This window comes from Chelonia mydas, chromosome 10, assembly GCF_015237465.2.
Source record: "Chelonia mydas isolate rCheMyd1 chromosome 10, rCheMyd1.pri.v2, whole genome shotgun sequence".
Classification (NCBI taxonomy): domain Eukaryota; kingdom Metazoa; phylum Chordata; order Testudines; family Cheloniidae; genus Chelonia; species Chelonia mydas.
In genome coordinates this window covers 11,112,023-11,134,614 of record NC_051250.2, presented here as the reverse complement: position 1 = coordinate 11,134,614, position 22,592 = coordinate 11,112,023, and the positions used below count along the sequence as shown (strand labels likewise).

General features: G+C 47.7%; 1 protein-coding gene across 1 annotated transcript; it reads left to right on the top strand.

Annotated features, from left to right (window-relative positions):
- Window positions 1-2,124: 2,124 nt before the first annotated feature.
- On the top strand, window positions 2,125-20,659 carry AMZ1 (archaelysin family metallopeptidase 1). Its single transcript, XM_037910932.2, has 7 exons — window positions 2,125-2,185; window positions 8,313-8,646; window positions 9,325-9,492; window positions 10,452-10,580; window positions 12,590-12,753; window positions 14,406-14,582; window positions 19,752-20,659. The coding sequence occupies exons 2-7, from the start codon at window positions 8,343-8,345 to the stop codon at window positions 20,316-20,318; spliced, it is 1,509 nt and encodes a 502-aa protein (XP_037766860.1). The 5' UTR covers window positions 2,125-2,185; window positions 8,313-8,342; the 3' UTR covers window positions 20,319-20,659.
- Window positions 20,660-22,592: the final 1,933 nt, after the last annotated feature.

Here is a 22,592-nt window from a genome sequence, read left to right as displayed (position 1 = left end):
GACTGGCAAATTTACCAGCATCCTCATCCCCAGAAAACGTCCATTGCACAGTCAGCTCCAGAGGAAAAACAAACACATCGAGTCTGATCCTTGGAGGGCCGTAAGTCAACGTAGCTTGTTGGAGATCAACAGAGCAATGCTACTTGGGCCAGAGTTTCAGCTGCTGTTAGAGTCCATATCCCAGATCTTGTCTCCAGTACCTCGCTCTCTCTCTCTCTCTCTCACATGGTGTGAAAACAGGCCATGGAACGAGCCTTCTCTTCACTGCCACTTCTCCCTTCCCCTAGCTCTAGCATTCAGATCCTCACCCCTCCGTCCCTATAGCCAGGATCAACACCCTGCCTAAGCCACCTCTTGATTTATTTCCTTGCTCTCTCTTGTGTCCTGCGTACAGCGGAGGGCTTTTAAGTGTGGCAAGGACTGGAGGAGTGGGGGCTGGTTTAATTACGTGGGTCCACTGCAGTTTGTTAACTCTTTGCTGCCGTTACCCCGTTTGTGATTTCTGCACCAAGGGCAGGCAGCATTAAGAGGACTGGGCCGTGGAGGGCTAGAGAGGGGAGTAGTTCTCCCTGTCGCCTTAGCCAGGCCATGCCTTCGGCTTTGCAATGCTTTGGTTTGGCTGCTCTGATCAAGACAGAGCATTGTACATGGCATCTTGTCCTTTTCTGGGACCACATTGCTTGCACCAAGACTGAGCACTGCCTACCAAGCTCCTGTATTGCCCGCAGGTGGCACTTTGAACTCTGGCAGCATTTGACCACAAGCCACACTTTGGCGACGTATACCGTGGTGCAGCTCCTCCTGGCAACCCTGCCTGCTTCTTCTACACACCTTAGACAGAAGGACAAGGCCCCAATCAGATGCTTTCCCTTTCCTTCCCTGCCTATTAGCTTGCTAAGGCCCAAATGGGGGGGTCAGTGTCCTGAAGAGAGGCGCGCCACAAAGAGAATAAAGCAAGAAACGAGAAATTGATCTCATTTCCTTAACATAAGAAACATTTTCTAGAACAGCGATTAACTGACTCAGTGTTCCTGGCGTAAAATAATTCACAGGGACAGAGCATAGCCCCCAGTCCACGAGGGACAGAGGGTGGGAACGGTCCAGTGTATATTAGAGCCAAATGCAAACACCAGCTTTCACACTCCTGAGGAAGCGATCTTGTGATATGCTGCAGAACCAAGTATCCAGAGCGCTGGTCTCCAGGCAGATGTGGCTTTGTTCATTTCTCATTAGAAGATGGAATTCAAGAGGGCTTTAGTACTCCTGGGCATCATCACATTGCTTGGCCCCAGGCTCATTCAGGCATACAGCTTCTTTGCTCTCATCCATCCCCCAGTCCCTGATCTACACCCACGACTATCCATCAGGGCTAGGACAGAATTGAGACTGTCCACCCTGGGCATGGTCAAGGCCATCCCCGCCTAGAGCCCTGACTTGAAAGCCCCCTCCCTAAGGCTAACAGGAGATATTGCTTTCCCCACACTGTTCCACCTCTTCCCCCATCATCGGGGCTGACGCCTCCCTGGGCTGAGAACAACCAGGGCACTGCTCTTCCACTCGACCAGGGATCCGGGGATGTCCTGGAATGACTATCAACCTGCCCTTCCAGGGATTTGTAATGGCCCCTTAGTTACTGTGTCCTTTGAGAGGTAACAGTGATAAAGCAAAGCCCCCTCCACCCCAGCCTGATGGAAATGCTCTTCTGAGCACCACAGATCTGAGCCAGCAGTCCCGAGGACCCCCAGGGTCAGGACAGACACCATACACTGACGCCAGGCCGTCTGAAGGGCACCCTAACAATCGCAGCAGCGCCGATGTGAACAGACCCCGCTCTCCAACCGGCTGCCCTCGGACCCTTCGGGGCTGGCGCTGAACTGCGCTTCCCCGAGGGCTGAAATCGCCGCACACGCGTGCTCCGGGAGCCCGACCTGCACGGGGGGGACCTTCACCCCGCCACCCGCTTTGGGAATCTCCCGGGCGCTTCGTGGCCGGCGAACGCGGCCCGTTTCCTCCCAGGGAAGGCGCAGATTCCGCCCCCCGCGGGTCTCGCCGCACCTCCTCTCCGCGGACCCCCCCACCAAGAACAGACGTCACGAGTCCTGGAGCCTCCCCATCCCCACTCACCACCGCGTGTCTCTCGCCTCCTCGCCCGCTGCAGACAAGGCGCCGGCCGCTGCTTCCCCAGGTACGTCCCGGCCTGTTCGCGCCCCGGATCCAGCTGCGCTGCCGGGGGCAGGACGAGCGGAGGGCGGCGGGGTCCGCCCCTCGGGGATCGGTGACGGGGCGGGAGAGACGGTGCCGCTCAGGTCCGTGGGGAAATGCAGCCACCGTCTCCCCCCTACCCGCGCGGGGGACCAAAGCCGGGCCCCCCGTGCTGCAGCTGAGGGGAGCACATGGCGGCGTGCAAAACAGTGAGCCCCCGCCCCTCACGGGGAGAGCGGGTCACTCACTGCCCTGGGCGGGACCCCTCTGCGGCGAGGGGCTGGCGCGGCCCCCGCAGGCTACTCTCCACCCCTGGGTCCCTTCTGGTCAGTCTCCGCCTGGCGCTGGAGGGTCCGTGCCGCCCCTCTCTCCTTTCCGGCCGGCGTGCACGGGAGTCCCGGGCCGCCCCCTGCCTGTCTGGGCTCCAGGCTCCAAGGGCTGGAGGCGGGATTAGGAGCCTGGTGTAGCCCAGGCGCCCTGCCCTGGTACCTCGGTCCAGGAGCTGCTGCAGGGGATGCGCTCCCGGTGCCTGGCTGCTGGCACAGGGGTGGGGCAGCGCTAGGGCTTAATTTGTGCCAGAGCGGAGGCCCGGCCCCTCTAAGCTTGGCAGTTCGCAGCCCAGGCACTGGGCTTGCTGCATCAGTTATGAATATTAAAAAAAAAAAATTGCTTAAGTGCCAGCACCTGTTTCATGACACGTTAAGCCAGGAGCAGCACATTCCAGGATGCCCGGAGCCTGTCACATGTAGGATTCCCGAGCCCCAGCAGGGATCAAGGCAAATGCTAGCTCCTTGTATGTAAAAGCCCCCTGATAGACCTGACAGGGTTGATGGGAAACCACTCCCTTTGCTGCCAGGGGACAAGGGTTGTGTGCAGCGTATCTATAGCCCAGCTCCAGGTGATACAATACTCCTGGGGGCTGTGGTTTGGGAAAACAAGAGGCTCGTTAGCCTCTCCCAGGGTAGAGGCTTTTCCCTACAATAACGTTAATGCAAACATTTATTAGCCTCTCCTGGTAACTACAGGAGCCGCACGTTGCTGCAGCTCTGGGACTGACTCAGTAAAAGGGAGACAGGGGAGGAATTGTTGCATTGTCAGTCCAGGTCCAATGGACTGAACCAAACAGGAAGCCACCATGAGCACAGAGGCTCCAGCTGTCATCAGAACAAGCATGTGCTTTTACATTTTCAGTTTATTTAAAACAATCTTTTGAAAATATGCCTTATCAACTATGCTGAAGGGATTTTATGCAAGACAATGCAGTCCAGGCTAGACAAGATCTGGGATTTTATTCCCAGATATGCCCCTGGCTGTGTGGCTTTCGGCAAGTCACAGCAACTTGGTGTGCCTCAGTTTCCCAATTTGCAAAATTGGTAAAATAACTCAGCTTGGTGCAATAAGCAAGGATTAATGTTTGTAAAATGCTTTGGGCATCAGTACAATGCATCTACATTTAAATAAAAATGAAATGTTACCATAACAACTGTCAAGGGGATAAGTCAGAGCACAGACATGTGTATGTTAAACCATTATGATAACACTGCAATTTTATTTAAACTTTTAAAATGTTCAGGAACCTACTTGGGTCCACCTGTAGAAGCATTAGGTCTATCTGCGTGTGTGTAAGGAAGACTAAGGTGCCCTGAGCGGTGAATGATTTGCACTTGGGTACTTCTCCAGCAAGATTTTTCTATTAAAAAAAGTTCTGCTAGATGATCTCCCTGCTTGTGTGCACATTCGGTTGCTCAGTTATCAGTTACATGTGAAACAGCAATAGTTTGCATGGGACGGGGGATTGCTCTTGTCCCCTTTCCATAGGTCTATATGCTCCATTATGTCTTCCAGTCCCCGCCTGACTTTGCAGGATATAATACACATACCATTCTATCCACTGACAACTTTACCCCTCTCCTAGTTTTTCTGAAATGACACCCTGATATAAAGTAGCCAGCAGTATCTCCTATAGGAGCAAGGAAGGGAGAATGCAGTCACACCACCACCACATACATACACATGGTAGCATTTTCAAAAGCACATAAGTAACTTAGGCACTGTTGAAGGTGTTACCCATACACATTAAAATGAGCACTGGAAGAAATAGCCTATTAAAAACTGAATGAAATGATCTACTCATCAGTTCTTTTGGTGACTATTGGGTCCAACACTATATAAAATAGTAACAGTGACAGTAAGTCCCCCATTTCATTCATCCTACCTGCTGGAGGGTTGTGAGGCTGTAATTAATGTCTGTAAAGTATTTCGAGCTCATCAGACGGAAGGTGCTATAGAAGAGGGTAAAGAATTATTATAACGTGATCCATCGGGGAACACAACATATAAAACCCTTGAGAGAGAAGAATGAAGTTAGGGTAATGGATCTGCTTAATACATATTAATATCCAAAGGAGTCTGTGTTGGAATCCACCCTTTTCTAGAAATAAAACAAAGCAAGTGGCTCCCCTTGAAACCATTCACTAGACCTTATCTGCATCTTTAGGCACCTAAATACTATTACAAATCTATCCCTTAATCCTGCAAACCTTTACTCATGAGGCATTTTTTTCAATGCAGCTAGATGCCTGAGGATGATACAGTAAGAGCTTGGATGATTCCCTTCCCCCCTGCAATAATAAAAGAGACTAATCTCAGCTACAGTGTGACAGGTAAATTGTCTTACCAATAATGCATATCTATGCATGTGAAACCCTCTCAGCCTGGGAATGATTCATGCCAGGGAGACTAAATGAAGCATCTGTTTCAAAGTGACAAACATTTATAATGTCTCCAGGAAAATAAGTCTGAGTAGAATCAGGTGGTAACTGTGGGGACAGGACACTTTAATTTACCCTTATGGCATGAAGCACACAAGGCCCTGCACCTTCTGTAGCCATTCACCCCAGTGCAAAGTGGTTGCAAAATGACACAGTCCTGATTGGGTGGTACTTTACATTGATACAGTAATGATGAGTTAGGCCCTGGTGCATTTTATTTTCTCCTTGAGTAGAGGAGCCTGATCTTGCAAGGTGTTGAGCACCGTCAATTTCCTCTGAAGCCAGTGGGAGTAGCAGGTCTTCACCACTCCTCAAGATTGAACCCAGCAGAAAGTTTGTACTCCTTTGACCTCAACAGCTGGGCCCACTTAGTGCAGGATGCATCAGCCTAAACATGGGAGTATGTGTAAGCAAGTACCACCTGGGCCAGGGGAATGCGAATTTTGTTTGCATAAGGGTTAAACACCCTGGCTTCTCTTAGTGCCCTCCCTTCCTCTCACAGACCTTGACTCTCTATACATCAAGAGTTCAGCCTCTTAGTCAAAAAGTCTTTTTCAATACATGTCAACAAACAAATTGAGAAAATTGCCTTCGGCCTTGCATCTTCCTGTGTACTGGAAATAAGAGGATTATCTGAAAGCAGCAGTAGCAAGCAGTGATTGCAGATCTTGGGAAGGGACCTACTGAGTGATTAGAGCATTTGCTGATAATTAGCTAATGTTCTTTATATGCACTCTGGGCTTTTCATTTAGGTTGACAGGCTATGAATTTTCTGCACTATGACTGCTTATTTACAGTAGAGGACATAATTTAACCAATTAATCAATTTTAACAGACTCAGCTAGCATCCCTCAGATATTCAAAGTGCCTAGTTAAATTAATTAGTCTCCAAACACTTCACAGAAATTCAGAGGGGAAGAAACAAAATCCAAAAGATTCCTTCTCGGAATCTGAAATCCATAGTTTGTATGAAAGTGAGTAGAATGATGTATAAAAGAAACAGCTTAGAGGGTGGTTTTTAAATGACCTAAGCCCAGGTTAGGGCTAGATCATGGAAGAATGCTGAGACAATCCCATGAGGTTCTGGGCATTTTTTCTCCCACCAGACCAACACTACATATAATCTATTCACCTAGGGTCCAATCCTGTCTCCTCTCAGTACTTGTGCTGTTTTATTCTACAAATGTTCTCAATTATGCCGTTACTGTCACCTCCAAAACACATCTATCCTAGGGAGCAATGTCAATATATTGAGAATAATTTATAGAATTAGAACAAGAATAATTCATAAGTAATTGTCAATTACAGGGAATAATTTATAGGTAGCTGATTTACAAAGAGAATAATTTATGAGCAACTGAATTGCATGTAGAACCATTTACGGATAACTGTCAGCTCTGGAGGGAATATACTGACTATACCCAACAGAGATGAAGCTGTATTTTTAGGGAGCATTCCTAGGGAAAACATCAACCATTAGAATAAAGTTCAAGTCACAAACTCCCCAGCAAAAGTGGTTGTATAATATGTACAATATAGTGTGAAGTCCCGAGGTACCAACAAAAGCCACACTTACACCACAAACAGCTAATATTCTTCTCAGAAGGTCCCATCTTACAGCATCTGCTCATCCAGACAACAATGCCTGGGCTGGAGTCTTTCAGCTCATCTTACAGCTCCTGTAAGAAGACTGCTTCAGTGCTCCAAGCCTTTGCTGGTCTGGAGTGTGAGAGATGAAAAGCCAAAGCCTTCGGTTCTAAGTGTGTGTATCTGCCTCTAGGCAACTGTCAATCCACTTGATCATGGCGTGCACGTCGGAGGTCTAGTTAGGTGCCTGATGAATCTGCTTATGGCTGACAAGCCCAAGATCCATGTGTTGTCTGAGTTGGAGACCAAGATGACAGCACGCTGCTCTCTTTTTTTCTTGCTTTGCTTCCATCCTCTGGATCAAAGCTGGTTCATGTTGAGCTGCAGCCAGTGCCAGATGTTCCCTCCAGATTGGATGGGATTCTGCGCCCTCCTCCCAGCTTTCTACCTGGATGTTGAACGACTTCATATCATTTTTGTACACATTGTGGTATCGCCATATAGGGTGACTCCGCTTTCTAGAGCTGTCACAAATCTCTGGACAAAATATTCTTGGGGGTTCCGTCTCCTTCTATTCTCTCAACATGATTGAGCCATTGCAACCTCTTCTTAATAGTGGTTTCTAAGTGCGTCCGTGCTGCATGCTCCAGCACCTCTGTGCTTGGTATTTTGTCTTCCCACTTTATTTTCAGGTTCTTGCGCAGGCATCTCATATGGAAGCTGTTCAGTCTCCCGACGTGCCTAGCGTACATAGTCCAGGTTTCTGAGCCAGAGAGCAGGGATGACACCATGCAAGAGTCCTAGATTTGCATCTTCCCCTTGGGCAACAGTTTGCAGCAAGTGGGATGTTTTTCTAAAAGATCTGCTCTAGGAATTATTTTGGGGAAGTTCTATGGCCTGGGTTATACAGGAAGTCAGACTAGATGATCGCAGTGGTCTCTTCTGCCCATGGAATCTATGGATACATCCCCTGGCAGATCCAGAGGGCTGGGCACAAACAGTGTTGTAGATGGTTTCTGAATGTAAAGCTTTGATTGGAGTAAGCCCCCACTGCCTCCCTCAGTGTTACCGACAGGTTTCAGAGTAGCAGCCGTGTTAGTCTGTGTTCGCAAAAGAAAAGGAGGACTTGTGGCACCTTAGAGACTAACAAATTTATTTGAGCATAAGCTTTCATGAGCTACAGGTCCCTTCATCGGATGCATCCTGCTCATCCCTTTCTCTCTCTGGAGCTCTCCTTTTCAGCCTCAGGAAGGCCACACAAAAATGAGTCACTGTTAATGCTTGTTTACACACATTTAGTCTTTCCAAAGGTTATGTTTATTTAGTTGTAGAGCATCTCGGACATACAGAAAAGTTATATATAAAATTTGACCCATGATATTTATTAACAATTAATGAATTATTGGTAGCGCTACCCTATAGGGCCACTGATTGTCACTCTTACTCCACAGAAATACGACTGCAGGTGCCATTATCTAGCTGTACACATGGAGGTGGCATTGCATTTGCAAGAGCCAGTTTCCTGGGGCCATCCTCTGGTTCATTATCTATTAACTATTTACATATGCATAGGCACAGAGTACTCCTGAAACAGATATCACCACTAAAGGCAGTGACTCCAAGCCAGCAGCACCACAGAACTCTGAGTACCCAGTGATATCTCAGCTGAAATCGTTAGGCAGATTTACTCAAGTGCAAATCCCCAAGTCCCTTGTGAGGCTAAATCCTGATGATTTGATTCACTTTCTACAGGCAGTGCCACAGCCCCAGGGCCTGTCAGCAATGTTGCAGTGCAGACACGCTCAGGAATTCAGCTTTGGGCCCCGAGCTCTGAAGGACGCACTCATCTCTACCAACCCTGCCCTCCAGGAGCTCTATGCCAAAGCTTTCTCCAGCGCAGAGAAACTTTTCCTCTCCGAAGCATACAATCCCCAGAGGACACTCTTCTGCACTCTGTTGATCAGGACTGCCTTCGACTGGCTCCTCAGCCATCCTGATGCCCCTGAGGACTTCGAGACCTTCTATCACTCCATGCTGACGAAGAAGCAGCGTTTCTGCCAGAAGCATATATACCTGCAGCCTATAGGTAACACAAGCCAGGAGCCACAGCATCTTTGATGTGGGACACCTTTTAAGAAACGGGAGTTTGTTGTTTTTTAAACATTGTCAACCCTCCATCGTTACCTCAGCCTCCTCTGTCCAAGGGCTGAGCCTGCAAATGGCCAATGGCACAGCAAGGCCTTTTTGGGCAACCTTTACATTTGGATCATACATAGTGGTGCTAAGGGCTGCCTTTGATCCACAGTAAGGAGCCATTGCTGACAACTGGAGATCGGGTCCCAGCCTGAGGGCATTATGTGCCCTTGGGAGTGGTTTCTCCATGAATAACTGGAAAGAAATACATACAAAATGGTGAACTAAGAAAGTGGTCCCAGAGACTCTCGCCCTGGCTAAGCTCTCTGCATGGCCTGCCTGCCCCCAAATGACTTCCCGGACACCCCACATAGAGCTAACTTCTTTCAGTGGCCTGCCCTGTAAATGACTAGACAGATACACCCCATAGCACCTAATCCCCTAAGCAGCCCGTCCCTGAGAAACACCCCCCAGTCGGAATGACTGGCTCCAGAGAGACCTCGCAACACCCTGAAACACGCTTGCAGAGCTAACCCCTTACCATACCTTTGACTAGCCCCAAATAAATCCCTTAAGACATTTTGACCTGCCCCTGTGTACAAGTAACTGACATCGAGGCTTCTGCTCTTAGATCTAATTGAAGAGTCTGCCGGGATCTCGCTGCTGGATTCCCTCAGAAGCTGCCTAGAGTCTTTCTTCTTGGGCCTTCGCGTCAAGTGCCTTCCCTCTGTTCCCATCTCCTCCATCCGCTGCTGCTATCGACAGAGCCAAGATTCAGACAGAGCGCAGCTCCATGCAGGTAAGGAGGGAGAAGAGTGGAACCAGCAGAGAAGTCTGTCTGGCTCACAGGCTCATGGCAGTCTCTCGGCCCACATTCGCTCCCTTAGGAAATGCCTGTAATATCACCTCGCTGCCTACACAGAGGAGGAAGGGAGGGAAGAGGGAGAAATCCTGTTTTCATGGAAAACCCAGCTTTTGGGCTGGAAACCACAACAATAACTAGCCAGGAGGGCAGTTCTCATCATACTTTTTCCTCTAGGTTTTTATTTTTCAGAGTTTTTAATCTTTAAAGTCAGTTTTGCCAGGTAAAAGCTGCTGCTCACCTTCCCTCAGCAAGTACAACGTGCTTTTAGATTTCATTCTGTTTGACTATTTTATGTCATTCCCTCATTTGTTGCCTAAAGCCAAATTAAATGAATGCCTGGGTGGGTTAATGCACTAGCCTTTCATATGAGGAAATTTGAGTTCAAATATCAGTTAGGTCTCAGGTGAAATGGGTTTGTTGGTTGCCAGGCTAGTGTTGCGGGACCATTCATCCACAATGCAAGACTGCCACGCTGCTTGGTACAGCTGACAGCGCTAGCTCTGGAAAGGCCCAGTGCTGGAACAGTAGGGCTGTTGCAGGTCAGGTGTGAGGTGCCCATAGGGAAATTCTTTGCTCTGACCCATCCTTCCTTTCTTTCATGTGGCTTGGACAGGATTCACTCGTTTCTTGGTACTTAGAATTCTCTTTCGGCTTTATTCTGTGCAGCAGTAGCATCTCCAGGGAAGCCAGGTCTAATGGTGCCCAGAGTAGAGGGAATGGGTGATAAAGAGCAAGGAAAAGGACCACCCCCTTCACCCTGGATATTGAGTTCAGCATCTCCACCAGCTTGTGGCTTGGACTTCAAGTTCCATACCAGTGACAAGAGAAATGGGGGTTTTGGCATTGCCCTCTGGGCAGATTGGATTTTTACCTTCTCTCTTCCATTTATCCAGATGGGATCCTGACCTTCCTGAAGAACAACAAGCCTCCGGATGCCCTGTGTGTCCTTGGACTCACTCTCTTGGACCTGTACCCCTGTGAGACCTGGAGCTTCACCTTTGGCAAATTCCTGCCAGGACAAGGTGCAAGTGACGTCCCGTATTCTTCCCATGCAGGGAATGAACAAGAAAGCGCTTTACCTTAAACCACTGCTTGGGAGGCAGAGTACCCAGGCCTTCCCCACAACTTTAATCAACACCCCAGTGGTAGGAAACAGGATTTCCCAATGTAAAGCATGAGAACTCAGGACTCAAAGCCACCAAGAGGCTGTTGGTCCAGGCAGGGAAGGCTGACTAGCTACAAGCTGGTGACTAAACAGTAATAAGTCACCAGGACCAGCTGGTACTCACCCAAGAGTTCTGAAGGAACTCAAATGTGCAATTGCAGGACTACTAACTGTTGTCTGTAACCTATCGTTTAAATCAGCTTCTTTACCTACTGACTGGAGGATAGCTAACGTGATGCCAATTTTTAAAAAGAGCTCCAGAGGTGACCCCAGCAAGCCTGACTTCAGTACCGGGCAAACTGGTTGAAACTATAGTGAAGAACAGAATTGTCAGACACATAGATGAACATAATTTGTTGGGGAATAGTCAACATGGTTTTTGTAAAGGGAAATCATGCCTCACCAATCTACTAGAATTCTTTGAGGGAGTCAACAAGCATGTGGACAAGCAGGATCCAGTAGATATAGTGTATTTAGGTTTTCAGAAAGCCTTTGACAAGGTCCCTCACCAAAGGCTCTTAAGCAGAGTAAGCTGTCATGGGATAAGAGGGAAGGTTCTCTCATGGATTGCTAACTGGTTAAATGATAGGAAACAAAGGGTAGGAATAAATGCTCAGTTTTCAGACTGGAGAGAGGTAAATAGTGGTATCCTCTAGAGGTCTGTACTGGGCCCAGTCCTATTCAACATATTCATAAATGATCTGGAAAAAGGGGGGAAACAGTGAGGTGGCAAAATTTGAAGATGATACAAAACTACTCAAGATAGTTAAGTCCTAGGCAGACTGCGAAGAGCTACAAAAGGATCTCTCAAAACTGGATGACTGGGCACAAAATGGCAGATGAAATTCAATGTTGATAAATGCAAAGTAATGCACATTGGAAAACATAATCCCAACTATACATATAAAATGATGGGTCTAAATTAGCTGTGACCATTCAAGAAAGAGATCTTGGAGTCATTGTGGATAGTTCTCTGAAGACATCCACTCAATGTGCAGCAGCAGTCAAAAAAGCAAACAGATTGTTGGGAATCATTAAGAAAAGGGATAGATAATAAGACAGAAAATATCATATTGCCTCTATATAAACCCATGGTATGCCCATATCTTGAATACTGCAAGCAGATGTGGTCGACCCATCTCAAAAAAGATGTATTGGAATTGGAAAAGGTTCAGAAAAGGGCAACAAAAATTATTAGGGATATGGAACGGCTGCCATATGAGGAGAGACATGATAGAAGTCTATAAAATCGTGACTGGTGTCAAGAAAGTAAATAAGGAAGTGTTGTTTACTTCTTCTCATAACACAAGAACTAGGGCTCCCCAAGTGAAATGAATAGGCAGCAGGCTTAAAACAAAGAAAGGAAGTATTTTTTCACACAATACACAGTCAACCTGCGGAACTACTTGCCAGAGGATGTTGTGAAGGCCAAGACTATAACAGGGTTCAAAAAAGAACTAGATAAATTCATGGAGGATAGGTCCATCAATGGCTATTAGCTAGGATGGGCAGGGATGGTGTCCGTAGCCTCTGTTTGCCAGAAGCTGGGAATGGGTGACAGGAGATGGCTCACTTGATGATTACCTGTTCTGTTCATTCCCTCTGGGGCATCTGGCATTGGCTACTGTTGGAAGGCAGGATACTGGGCTAGATGGACCTTTGGTCTGACCTAGTATGACCGTTCTTATGTTCTTAAGCCTTGAGGGGAGCACGTGCCCCCAACATTCAGTGCAGTGGAGGGCGAAGCGCTATATTGGATGAAGCTAAAGCAGTTTGCCATCATGGGGCCTAAGGCTAGAGGTAGATGCTGGAGGCTGACGTTAGGCTAAGAGGACCTGTCTCACTTTTATTTGCCTCTTTTTGTAGAAGTGGGTGTCTGCAGCTTTGCCAGGTTTTCTGGCAATTTCCCCCAGCCAGACTGCACCACCTTAAATCCAGCTACCAGGCGAGAGGAGCTGCACGAGGTCACCGAGAAGGCCCGAGACCGGCCGTTGCTGTTCAGTGTGCTGGAGATGGTTCAGTGTTGCAAGGTGCGGTTAGCAACCTACACAGAAGCCAATGTCCTGCAATGTGGGGTTTATGTGCCAGTAGCCTGTGACAGTTCCCTGAAAGAGGAGTGACACCGACCTAGCAAAAGCCATTGGAAGTTCCCGCAGCGTGCCTATGCTCACATAACACTTTACATCTTCAAAGCATGGCTTGACCATTCTCCACAACACTCCCAGGAGGCGAATCTAGTAGTTAGAGCAGGAGCTGGGACTCCTGGGTTGTAGCCTTGGCTCTGGGAGGGAATTGGGATCTATCATCTCCATTTTAGAGATAGGGAGAGGTCATGCAATTTGCCTTACATCACACTGCAAGCGAGTGGCAGAACTGGGATTACGAACCAAGTCGTCTTTGGCTCCCAGTCTCATGCTCAAGACATTAGACCGTGCTGCCTGGCAGGCACTGGGTGGATGAATGGATAATACTTTCTCTCTCCCCGAGTCATTGTTCGTGGTCTGGTAGTCTCTTCGTAGGCAGTGTAGCAGAGTTGTGTATAGAATGTTGTGATGGATTTGGGAGGCAAGGAGGATTCGCAATTGCATCTCCCTCCAGTGGCTGCTGTCCATATCGGAGGAAAACCTGGCGCTAATCCCTGCCAGACCTGCCTGTGCGAGCTCATCAAAAAGCCTGAGAAAAGTTTGCACATATATTTATATGAAAATGTGCTTATAATCCTCATAGACATATCCACGTCAGTGTTCCTTCCGAGACATCTCCTATGCTCTCTCCCAGCTGCCCCTTCTGGCCTGCGGGCTGGCCTCTGAGCAATAGTAGCAGCTCCTGCTGCAGGGCTGGCCCTGTATCTCCCTCCCTCTCTGTTTCCCCAGCTGGCACTTGGCATTCCCTGCCCTGGGCACCTTCCCTAGCTCCCTCTGGATCGGACTGGGAGAGGGAGGCAGCCTGACTGGCTGGCAGGGGAAGGAGAGGGACTGGAAAGTCAGAGAGTGGTGGCTGCTGACTGAGGGCCCAGCTCTGCAGGCAGCAGCGGAGAAGTCAGGGTGGCAACGCCATCCCAGGCCATCCTTACTTCTGCGCGGCTGGTGGCGGCGGCTCTGCCTTCAGAGCTGGGCACCTGGCCAGCAGCTGCCGCCTCCGAAGGCAGTGCAGAAGTAAGGGTGGCAATACCACTACCCACCCCTAAAATACCCTTGTGACCCCCCTGCAACTCCCTTTTGGGTCAGGACCCCCAGTTTGAGAAACGCTAGTCTCCCCTGTGAAATCTGTGTAGCGTGTGCGCTTTTACCCTACAAGACCAGATTTCACAGTCCCCGACGTGTTATTCATGGCTGTGAATTTGGTAGTGCCCTACCTATGCCTATGTGCCACCTAAAGGGTCTTCTCTCAGTTCCTTACTAAAACATCATCCAAACTCTCCCTTCTCAGCCCATGCATGGACATTGCCTCTAGGGATAGTCTGGGATTCAGGGTACTGAGTTCCCCTCACACCCCAGAAAAGGGTCCTCCTCCTATGTCAGGGTTGGAGTGCATTAGTGGAAAAGTCTGGTGCATATGTCCAAACAAGGAGCTTGGATTCCTCTTTCACCTCCCTGACTGAGGAAGGGTTGAGCAAGAGGAGGTTGTGGTGAAAGTTTGGTTTGTTTGTTTTTAACAACAAAGCAACTTTGCTTTCCTGAAGGTCACGTGTCATGAGATCTGCCACCTGATTGGCTTGGGGAACTGCAGATGGCTACAGTGCATCATGCAGGGCGTGCTGAGTTTGGACGAAGCGTTGTTGCGGCCCCTGGAGCCCTGCCCAGTTTGCCTCAGGAAGCTGCAATACGTTGTGGGCTTCAAACTCATCGAGCGCTACAGGGTGAGAGATGGACCACTGAGTGGTCCTGGGGGCAGAGGGGTAAAGCAAGAAGTTCTACAGCCAGGTCGCCCATCTGTGAATCTCAGCCTCTTGCCACCGTGTTAAAGTAAGGGCTGGGCTTAGAATTACACAGAGCTCTCTCCTGGCATTGGTTATGAGTTAGCAAGCTATTTAACACAAGATCCAAAATAGAGAGGGTGGGCATCCCAGACACATTCACTGTGACCAGTTCTTCGCACTTTAAACACAATCTCCAAAGCTCTTTGCAAACAATAATAGTACAACACCCGAGCACAAAACTGTTCTCCCTGTTTTACTAATGAGGAAATGGAGGCAAAGGGAAGGTGACACAAGCAATGTCAGAACTGTGGTTAGCGTGTGGAAGTTCCTGGGTCCCAGTCCTCTGCTCAGACAGTGCTGTGTGATTTCCTGGCCCATCAAGGAAATGCTAATAGCACAACTAGCTTTAGACACCATCACTGCCCCTTAATGCTGGAAGGAGTATCTCCTTCCAGTATCTAGAGAGCTGGACTCTAGCCATAGGACAGGTTTATTACATAAAGCATCAAAATAAGCAAGCCTACAATTCATGCTCAGTGCCCTATCTTCTACATTATTTTATTAGTTGCATCATCTTCAGAGACTGGATTTTTCCAGGCTTGCCTATTTTAAACTTCGGTGCACTGTATATTCACTTTGTATAAAGTTAGCTGTGCAGTTCCAGGAACTTTTCTAGGTCCCCCCCCAAGTTCATGCTCATTCAGCTTGAAAGTCAGACACATTCACACAGAAGGATGTCAACATGCTTGGGGGAGAACACACTACCTGGTTGTGCTGCCACTCACTGAGCTGGTGAGGCTAGAACTAGTGCTCTTCATCTAGATCCTGGGCCATCTGCTCTACATCCAAAACTGAGTGGTCCTCAGGCCCAGCACATGCCAGAGCAACAATAGCAGCAAAAGTGCCCTCTGCAAGGCAGCTCTCCCTTTCCCACAGAGAAACACTATCTGAATTAAATGTTGCCATAACTGATTTCCCTCCACACCTGTTTCATTGCAGTAATTAGCTCAGCTTCCCCGCAGCTACAGTGAAAGAAACCCTGAAAAAGGGGAGCCAACTCGCTCCTCCCCCACAAATGTCTCAACTGCCTCCAGGATAATAAAGAAGGAGCTTGAGTAGACTCTATGCAGCGCTATATAGTGGGGTTGTGCCTTCCCCATATCAGATAATGGTGCCAAGGCCAGAAACAGCAGCGCGGGTCATGGGCAGAAGGGGCAGTGGTGGAGGTAGGCAATCTTTCTGTAAGAGGATGAACTCTTTGCCATTAACTGATTTGAGTTTGCACTCAAATATGCTCTATTTTGACATCAGCCAGGGTTTGTTTGATCTTGACAAATTTAGAGCAAAAAAATCCAGGCTGCACTTACGTTACACCAAGTTTCCCTGTTTCCCTTACAGTGTCACATGCTGTTTTGTGCCGCAACATTTCCCTTCACGGCTCTAGGATAGAAGAGCAACTGGATAGCGACTAAGGGTATGCCTACACTACAAACACTCTGGGGCACTGAGTCTCAGAGCCTGAGTCTACAGATTCGGGCTTGCGCAATGACACTAAAAATAGCCATGTAGCTGTTCCCACTCATGCTGGAGCCTGAGCTCGGAAACTCAGGGTGGGGGTAGGTTTCAGAGAACTGAGCAGGAATGTCTGTGCTGCTATTTTTAGTGCCGTAGCGCAAGCTCGAGCCTGTAGCCCTGGCCTCAGAGACTGACTGCTGCAAGCATTTCAGTGTAGCCATACCCTAAGGGCTTGCCTTCGCTGCAGTGTAAGCTCGAGCTCAGGCTAGCTGGAGGGAGAGCAGTCACACCGCAAAACACTCAAGCAGCTCAGAGTTTCTGCAGCCCCACTGCATGAGCACCCTGATGGGTCAGCTAGCTCAAGTTTAAAGCACCAACTCAAGCGAGAGATGTTTGCGCAAACAGGATCTGGGTTGGGGCAACGCTCAAGTTACAGTTCAAGTAGAGTGACCAGATGTCCCGATTTTATAGGAACAGTCCTGATTTTTGGGGCGTTTTCTTATATAGGCTCCTATTACCCCCCTCCCCCATCCCAATTTTTCAGACTTGCTGTCTGGTCACCCTCAGTTTGAGCTAACGCTGCAGCAAAGATGAGTCCTAACTTACTGCTCAGCCAGTTCCAGCCATCGGGAAGAGAATTGGTTAATACGGCCCATTAATGATGCTCAGATTGGGGTGTAGCAGGGTTTGGCTTGAAGCAGGGGATATCCCTGTCTCTGTGGAGTTCGTTCCCTCACTGGCTGATGTAAATCAGTGCTGCTAGGAATGACTTCTCTCCGGCTCACTATGAAAGATTTTTTTTTCCTTTTTGCCTTCAGAATGCAGCAACTGGCAGCTAATTGCAGATGATTACACCCCAGCAGTCCCTAAGTCAGAGGCTTTATTCTCTCTGCCCTCTGCAAATTGCTCAGTTCCAGTTTTTTCACCTTTAAACATCACCAGGTCAAACTGCTCCTGCCTAGCCTACAGTGCACTGATGGAGATGCCACTGATGCTGACAAGGACAGGGTGACTCTGTAGTAAAATCTGAGTAGCACGATTCCCTTGTAATATCAAAAAGTGGACTTCAAGCAGTGCTCAATTGCATACTGAGCAGGCTCCATCCCATGACCACAGATTTCAGGGATCACAGGCTCCTGCAGATAAGAGAAGCATGTGCAGCATGCCCCCATCTGGTTAAGGAGCAGAACAGAAAAATGAAGTTAAAACCACACAAACCCTTAAATAGCTTGTGTAAAATGCACCACAGAGTCTGAAAGATAGAAAAGGATTCCCACCCACCCCCACCCCTCACCTGCATTACAGGGATTTCAGGAACAGCTCTTCCCTCTTCTTGACTTGAAATAAACAAGACCTTAGAGTTGGTTGAATTTTTCTGTAAAAATAACTATGCAGATTTGGCAACACCAAAGCATTTTGTAACTTCATGTCAACTTCACCTAATCAAAATGTTTCACTGACATTTTTGAAATGCTAAGTTATTTTTGGTTCTAAATGACTGCATTTTGAATTTCTTTCAGTTTGATATAAAAATCAAAAAGGTTTTAAAATTATCAAAATCAAAAGTAAATGTTTTGATTTTGGTCAAAACAAAATGCCTTGGTCAATCTGAAGTTAATTGTTTCCCCTACTTTTTGGTTTGCCAAAATTTTTTCAAAAAATTTAGTTTTCAGGTAGACCCAAAATGTTTTCCCCCTGGAATTACCTGAAAACAGAAAAATCCCTTATTCACAGATCTCTACCCGACACCTCTGTGTGGATGTCCTGGCTTCAGCTATCTTTTTGCTTGGATACACATGTTTTCCCCCCCTTACGTGGTTTTAGACTGAGTGGCAGTTCTGATTATTCTGGAGTTTCATTGATGTCTTAGGAATTTAAAGAGCCGTGATAAAACCCAGGGTGTAGCTGCGGCTTTCAGACAGCACCACTGCCCCTCCCTCCACTCTGGCCCCTCCGCAGGCTCTGATGCATGTTCTGTTGAACATGTTTATGGGTGGTCAGGGGTGTGTGCACAGCTGGCTTTAACTGTATAATAGTGTTCACAGCAAGGCAGAAAGAAAGTCTTCCCTTTGCATTTTTTTCTTGGCTATAGGGGATCTCAACTGTTCAGATGCATCCCTGTACACATAGGTGCTGCCGCAACCCCTGGCTTGAAGTGGCTTCCATTATATACACAGGGTTTACAGTTTGGTTCAATGGCTCTCACTGTACAATGGCTCCCACTATACAAATTGTTCCAGCAGCCCTGTCTGTACAAAACTCTTTGCCAGGGCTTCACACAGAGACTGAAATAGGGAACATGGCTGCCTTGCCCCACCCACTCAACTTGGTCTCGGTACTGCTTCTGTCACTGGCCTGGGGAAAGAAGGCAATTATAGAAGGGGGATGGGGGAGTGGAAAGTTCTGGGGAAAGGGACCTCTGCAAATGCCGATAAGGCCTGGAGACTGAGCCAGAGTGCAACACTGATGCCCTCTGCTGGACCACGCACAGTACCATCCTCCATAGGAGCAGAAAGCACAGTACACTCACACAATTAATACATTACCTACCAGCCCCATGCTAGTATTTTCTAACTGCTACCACTGTATTTGCTTGAGGAAGTGTATAGCTTTGCAGAGATACCAGCTGGGGAGTAACAGAAAACAAAGATAAGATACATCAGTATGCGAGAAGATAGGAGTGGGGGTGTGAATGCTAAGGAACAAAAAGAATCAACATGTATGCCAGCTAAATAGACAAGGAGACCAAATTTTATCAGTTGGCAACTGTCAAGTGCTATGATTAATTTCCCACAGCCTAAGGAATAAGTGTGCCAGAAGCAAGCAGCTGTTTGACATATTATAGCATGAAAAATTTCTGAGATTTAAAAAAAATATTACTTTCTGTTAATTCTTTGCTAGAGCCCCAGCCTTTCCTTATGTGTTTCAAGTGAAGAGCTATTCTTGAGACTGAAAATGCATGCTAAATAGGAATGAATACGTTCGTGAAACAAGGCTCCTCAGCTTTGCCACAGGAGCATTTATATTCATGTAACCGAACTTCCTCTAGAGAGATGACACTTGTTTGTTTGTTGCTTTTACACAGATCACATGGCACACAGATTCTGGGGGGGGTAACGCCAGGGGAGTACACAGCTACTTCTCTACCATCATCTGTAAAGTATTCACGGGTAGTTTAGTGTCAGTCTTTTCGAGCAGCAGTCACTGCAAGGAACGGTGCAGAACCACAGGCTGTGAAAGCGGTTTTAAGTATTCCAGGCCCAGTCTCTCCCAAATAGGAATCATCACTGAAGGATATTTGGAATGCTAGCAGTGTTATTCTACTCTTGTTACCGCACGGTCAAGATTTTAAAGAGTGCCTAGTGATTTGGGATGTCGGAGTTTTGGGATGCCCAACTTGAAATGCCTTAAAAGGGGCCCAGTTTTCAGAGGGTGGGTGCTCAGCACCCCCTGGAAATCACACGCCTTTAAAGTGTCTTACAAACACCCCAAAACTGAGGGACCTGAGATCACTTGGCACTTTTGAAAATCTTGGCCAACTTACGTTGTTGTGCTAAGTTGCTCTAACATGAAAATCTTTTCCTCCCACCACAGAAACTCTATGCTTGGACTCAAACTATATTGTCTACCTGGCCTACTCAAGAGTCAGACCTGTCAACATCTGAGGACATCCTGCCATTCAGCTTGGACTCTGGGATGTGCTGTGAGAATGACTCTGAGCCTTTAACTTCCCTGTCTGAGCCATTGACACCAGACACTTGCAGCCAAGCCTTCTCCATTGGGCAGGAGCTGGAGCATGACCAGCAGTTTGTTTCTCCGCCTGACACACACAGCCAGCAGCAGTTGGGCAGGACCACCAAGTCCACAGATATCATTAAAGATTATCAACTATGGCTGGAAACATGCATTGCAGCCCTGGAGAAGAACGTCTCTGAGGAGGAGCTGGCTCAAGTGGACAAAACTGTGGATGCCCTGGCTAAGTGGGAAATGTTTACGGGGCAGCTCCCCACCATGAGAAAGGATCTGCCCTTCCCCAGAGACAACGTGGGGCTAAGGAAAGTTCTTGGAGACAAATTCTCCTCCTTGCGGAGGAAACTAAATTCTAGAAAACTGTCCAAAGCTGAATCTTCCCCTCATCACTGGAGTTGGGAGGAAAACTAGCACTCGGTCGGACTTATCCTTCTGCAGTCCTTGCTCCTTTCTGGGCTAGGAAAAGCAAGCTCAGCTCATCATTTTGATTTAAGTTTTGTTACATGATTGCCATGCATTTGGTCGTTCTCACCAGAAGTTACTGTCTGAGAAGGAAACAGGAACTCCCTACTGGAATGAAATGTGTTTCTTTTGCTGAGGTTCCGAACATGGAATTTCTTTCAATCATTCAGGCGCTCTAAGAGCTTATATACATGAGAAAGTCGCACCGGTTTAACCCAAGATGTGAATCCAAACCATGAACAAAGCTCTGTGTGGATGCTCATGTTTTGGTATAAAAGTGGCATATTTCAGTTTGGCTTAAGTTGGCTGGGAACTGGCTTATGTTAAATCAAAACAAGAGTGTCCACATAGGAGTATGTACCAGCTTAACTAAAACTGATGTAAGTTAAACCCATGCAAACTTTCCAATGTAGTCATGGCCTCAGGCCATGGAGCATTTGCGCTCTAAGCATGGAAACTGTTTCTTCATTGTGTTTTATACCAAATGTCTATTTCCAGCCATGTCCCTGGCCCACACGTTGCAGATTGCACCAAGCACAGGCGCAGAGCTGAGGCTTTCTAACCATCGCCCTGTGGAGTCCGGGTGAAGAGCAGACACGTGGTCTGGGAGAGGCAGAGGGGAACAGGCACGGAGGTGGGGGGGGGGAGGTGGGGGTGGCATAGCAAACAAGCAAGCAGGAAGAGCCTTTTCTGCTTAGCCAACATAATCAGTGGTGTTCGCTTAAAGGGAACTATTGGCTCCCCTCCCGTTTTAGCTCCAGCAGCTGAAAAGCTGCCATCCCTTCTTTTCCCCAAGATCCGTAAGTCTCCGCTGCACAGGCACGGGTGCCTCTACTGAGAGAGAGCTGCAGCAGAGCCTGCCTTTCAGTTGCTACTACATAATAACTTTTCAGTTATTTATAGCTCGGTGCTCCAGAGGCCGACAGTTTTTCAAGCCCTGTAATAGCGAGAGCCGCATGTGCTGGCGGAGGCTGACTCTCCCCATTAGAGTCTCACTCAGAATTCCAACACTGATAATACACTCATCAACTTGCAGCGTAGTGGTCGGAGTTCAGATTGATCTGATCTAAAAATACCTTGAGTTCCCAACTGTCCAAAGCAGAAAGGAAAGTAAAACTGAGTCCATTACATGCAGCGTGGGGGGGGGGGGGTGGGCGTTTCCTACCAGGCTGGAGCTTTGGGCTTTAATGAGAAAACTAAGCATGTCCCCTGCCCGCCCCCCTACAATCTGAGATTGAGAAAGCCACAATAACCTGTGGATTCCATGGGGGATAGGGGGAAGGGAGGGAAGGGTTCAGGGGAAGACACCTGAGGAAAACTTGTGGCCTGCTAATGCAGGTGATTGCAGGAGAAAATCTGTAGTGACCTAAGTTAAGCTTGCTTAAAGAAAAATGTATAAAAAAATTAAAACCAGCATGATTCATACAAAGAACAATGGGGGTTCTGACTTCTAAAAGACTAATGATGTCAATTACTGGAAAGGCATTTTTTCCAGTCTGCACATCTGGAATCCATGTTATGTGAACACTGCTGCTGCTGCTGCCACCTGCTGGCTGTCTAAGGACATTTAAAAAAAAACACTCCATTTAAGATTTCTCAGACAAGCAGAAACTTTAAAACAAGTCATACTTGAACTATAAATCCATCCACTAGCCTAAATCTTGGTCTAGAGTGTTTCTTAAATACATTGACTAGTTTTTGACAAGAGCTTATTCCTTTTTGCCTCTTTACTGCAGGATCAAGCACGAGCCAAGTTATAAGGCTGAATTTAAGAACGTTTCCAGAGAGATGTTACTAATGCAAGACGGGGCTATTGCTAGAGAATCCAGTGGGGAGTGTGGCAGAGGCAGCTCTCAGCTCAGACGCAATGGCGAAGGGAATACAGAAGAGGAGTGGCTAAGCTGAAGTGCCGAGATATGGAAGTGTCCCTTATGGACAATGACAAAAACAGAGGGAATGCTTGGCTATTCTCACTCACTATTTAGGAGAAGCCAAAAACAGGGAGGGACAAGAAACCTTGCTGGGGGTTGGGGGGGGAGGGGGAGGGCAGACTCTGGTTGGCTATAGACATTTTTGCTTATACAGTTATTAGTAACCTGTCAACAGTATCCCTGCTTTCATGGAAGAGTTTAGATCCTCCTGCTTCATGCTCCACAACCATGGAAATGTTTGCAATAGTATAATCACGGATATAGCAACCACTTACCAGTTCAGAGAATCTAG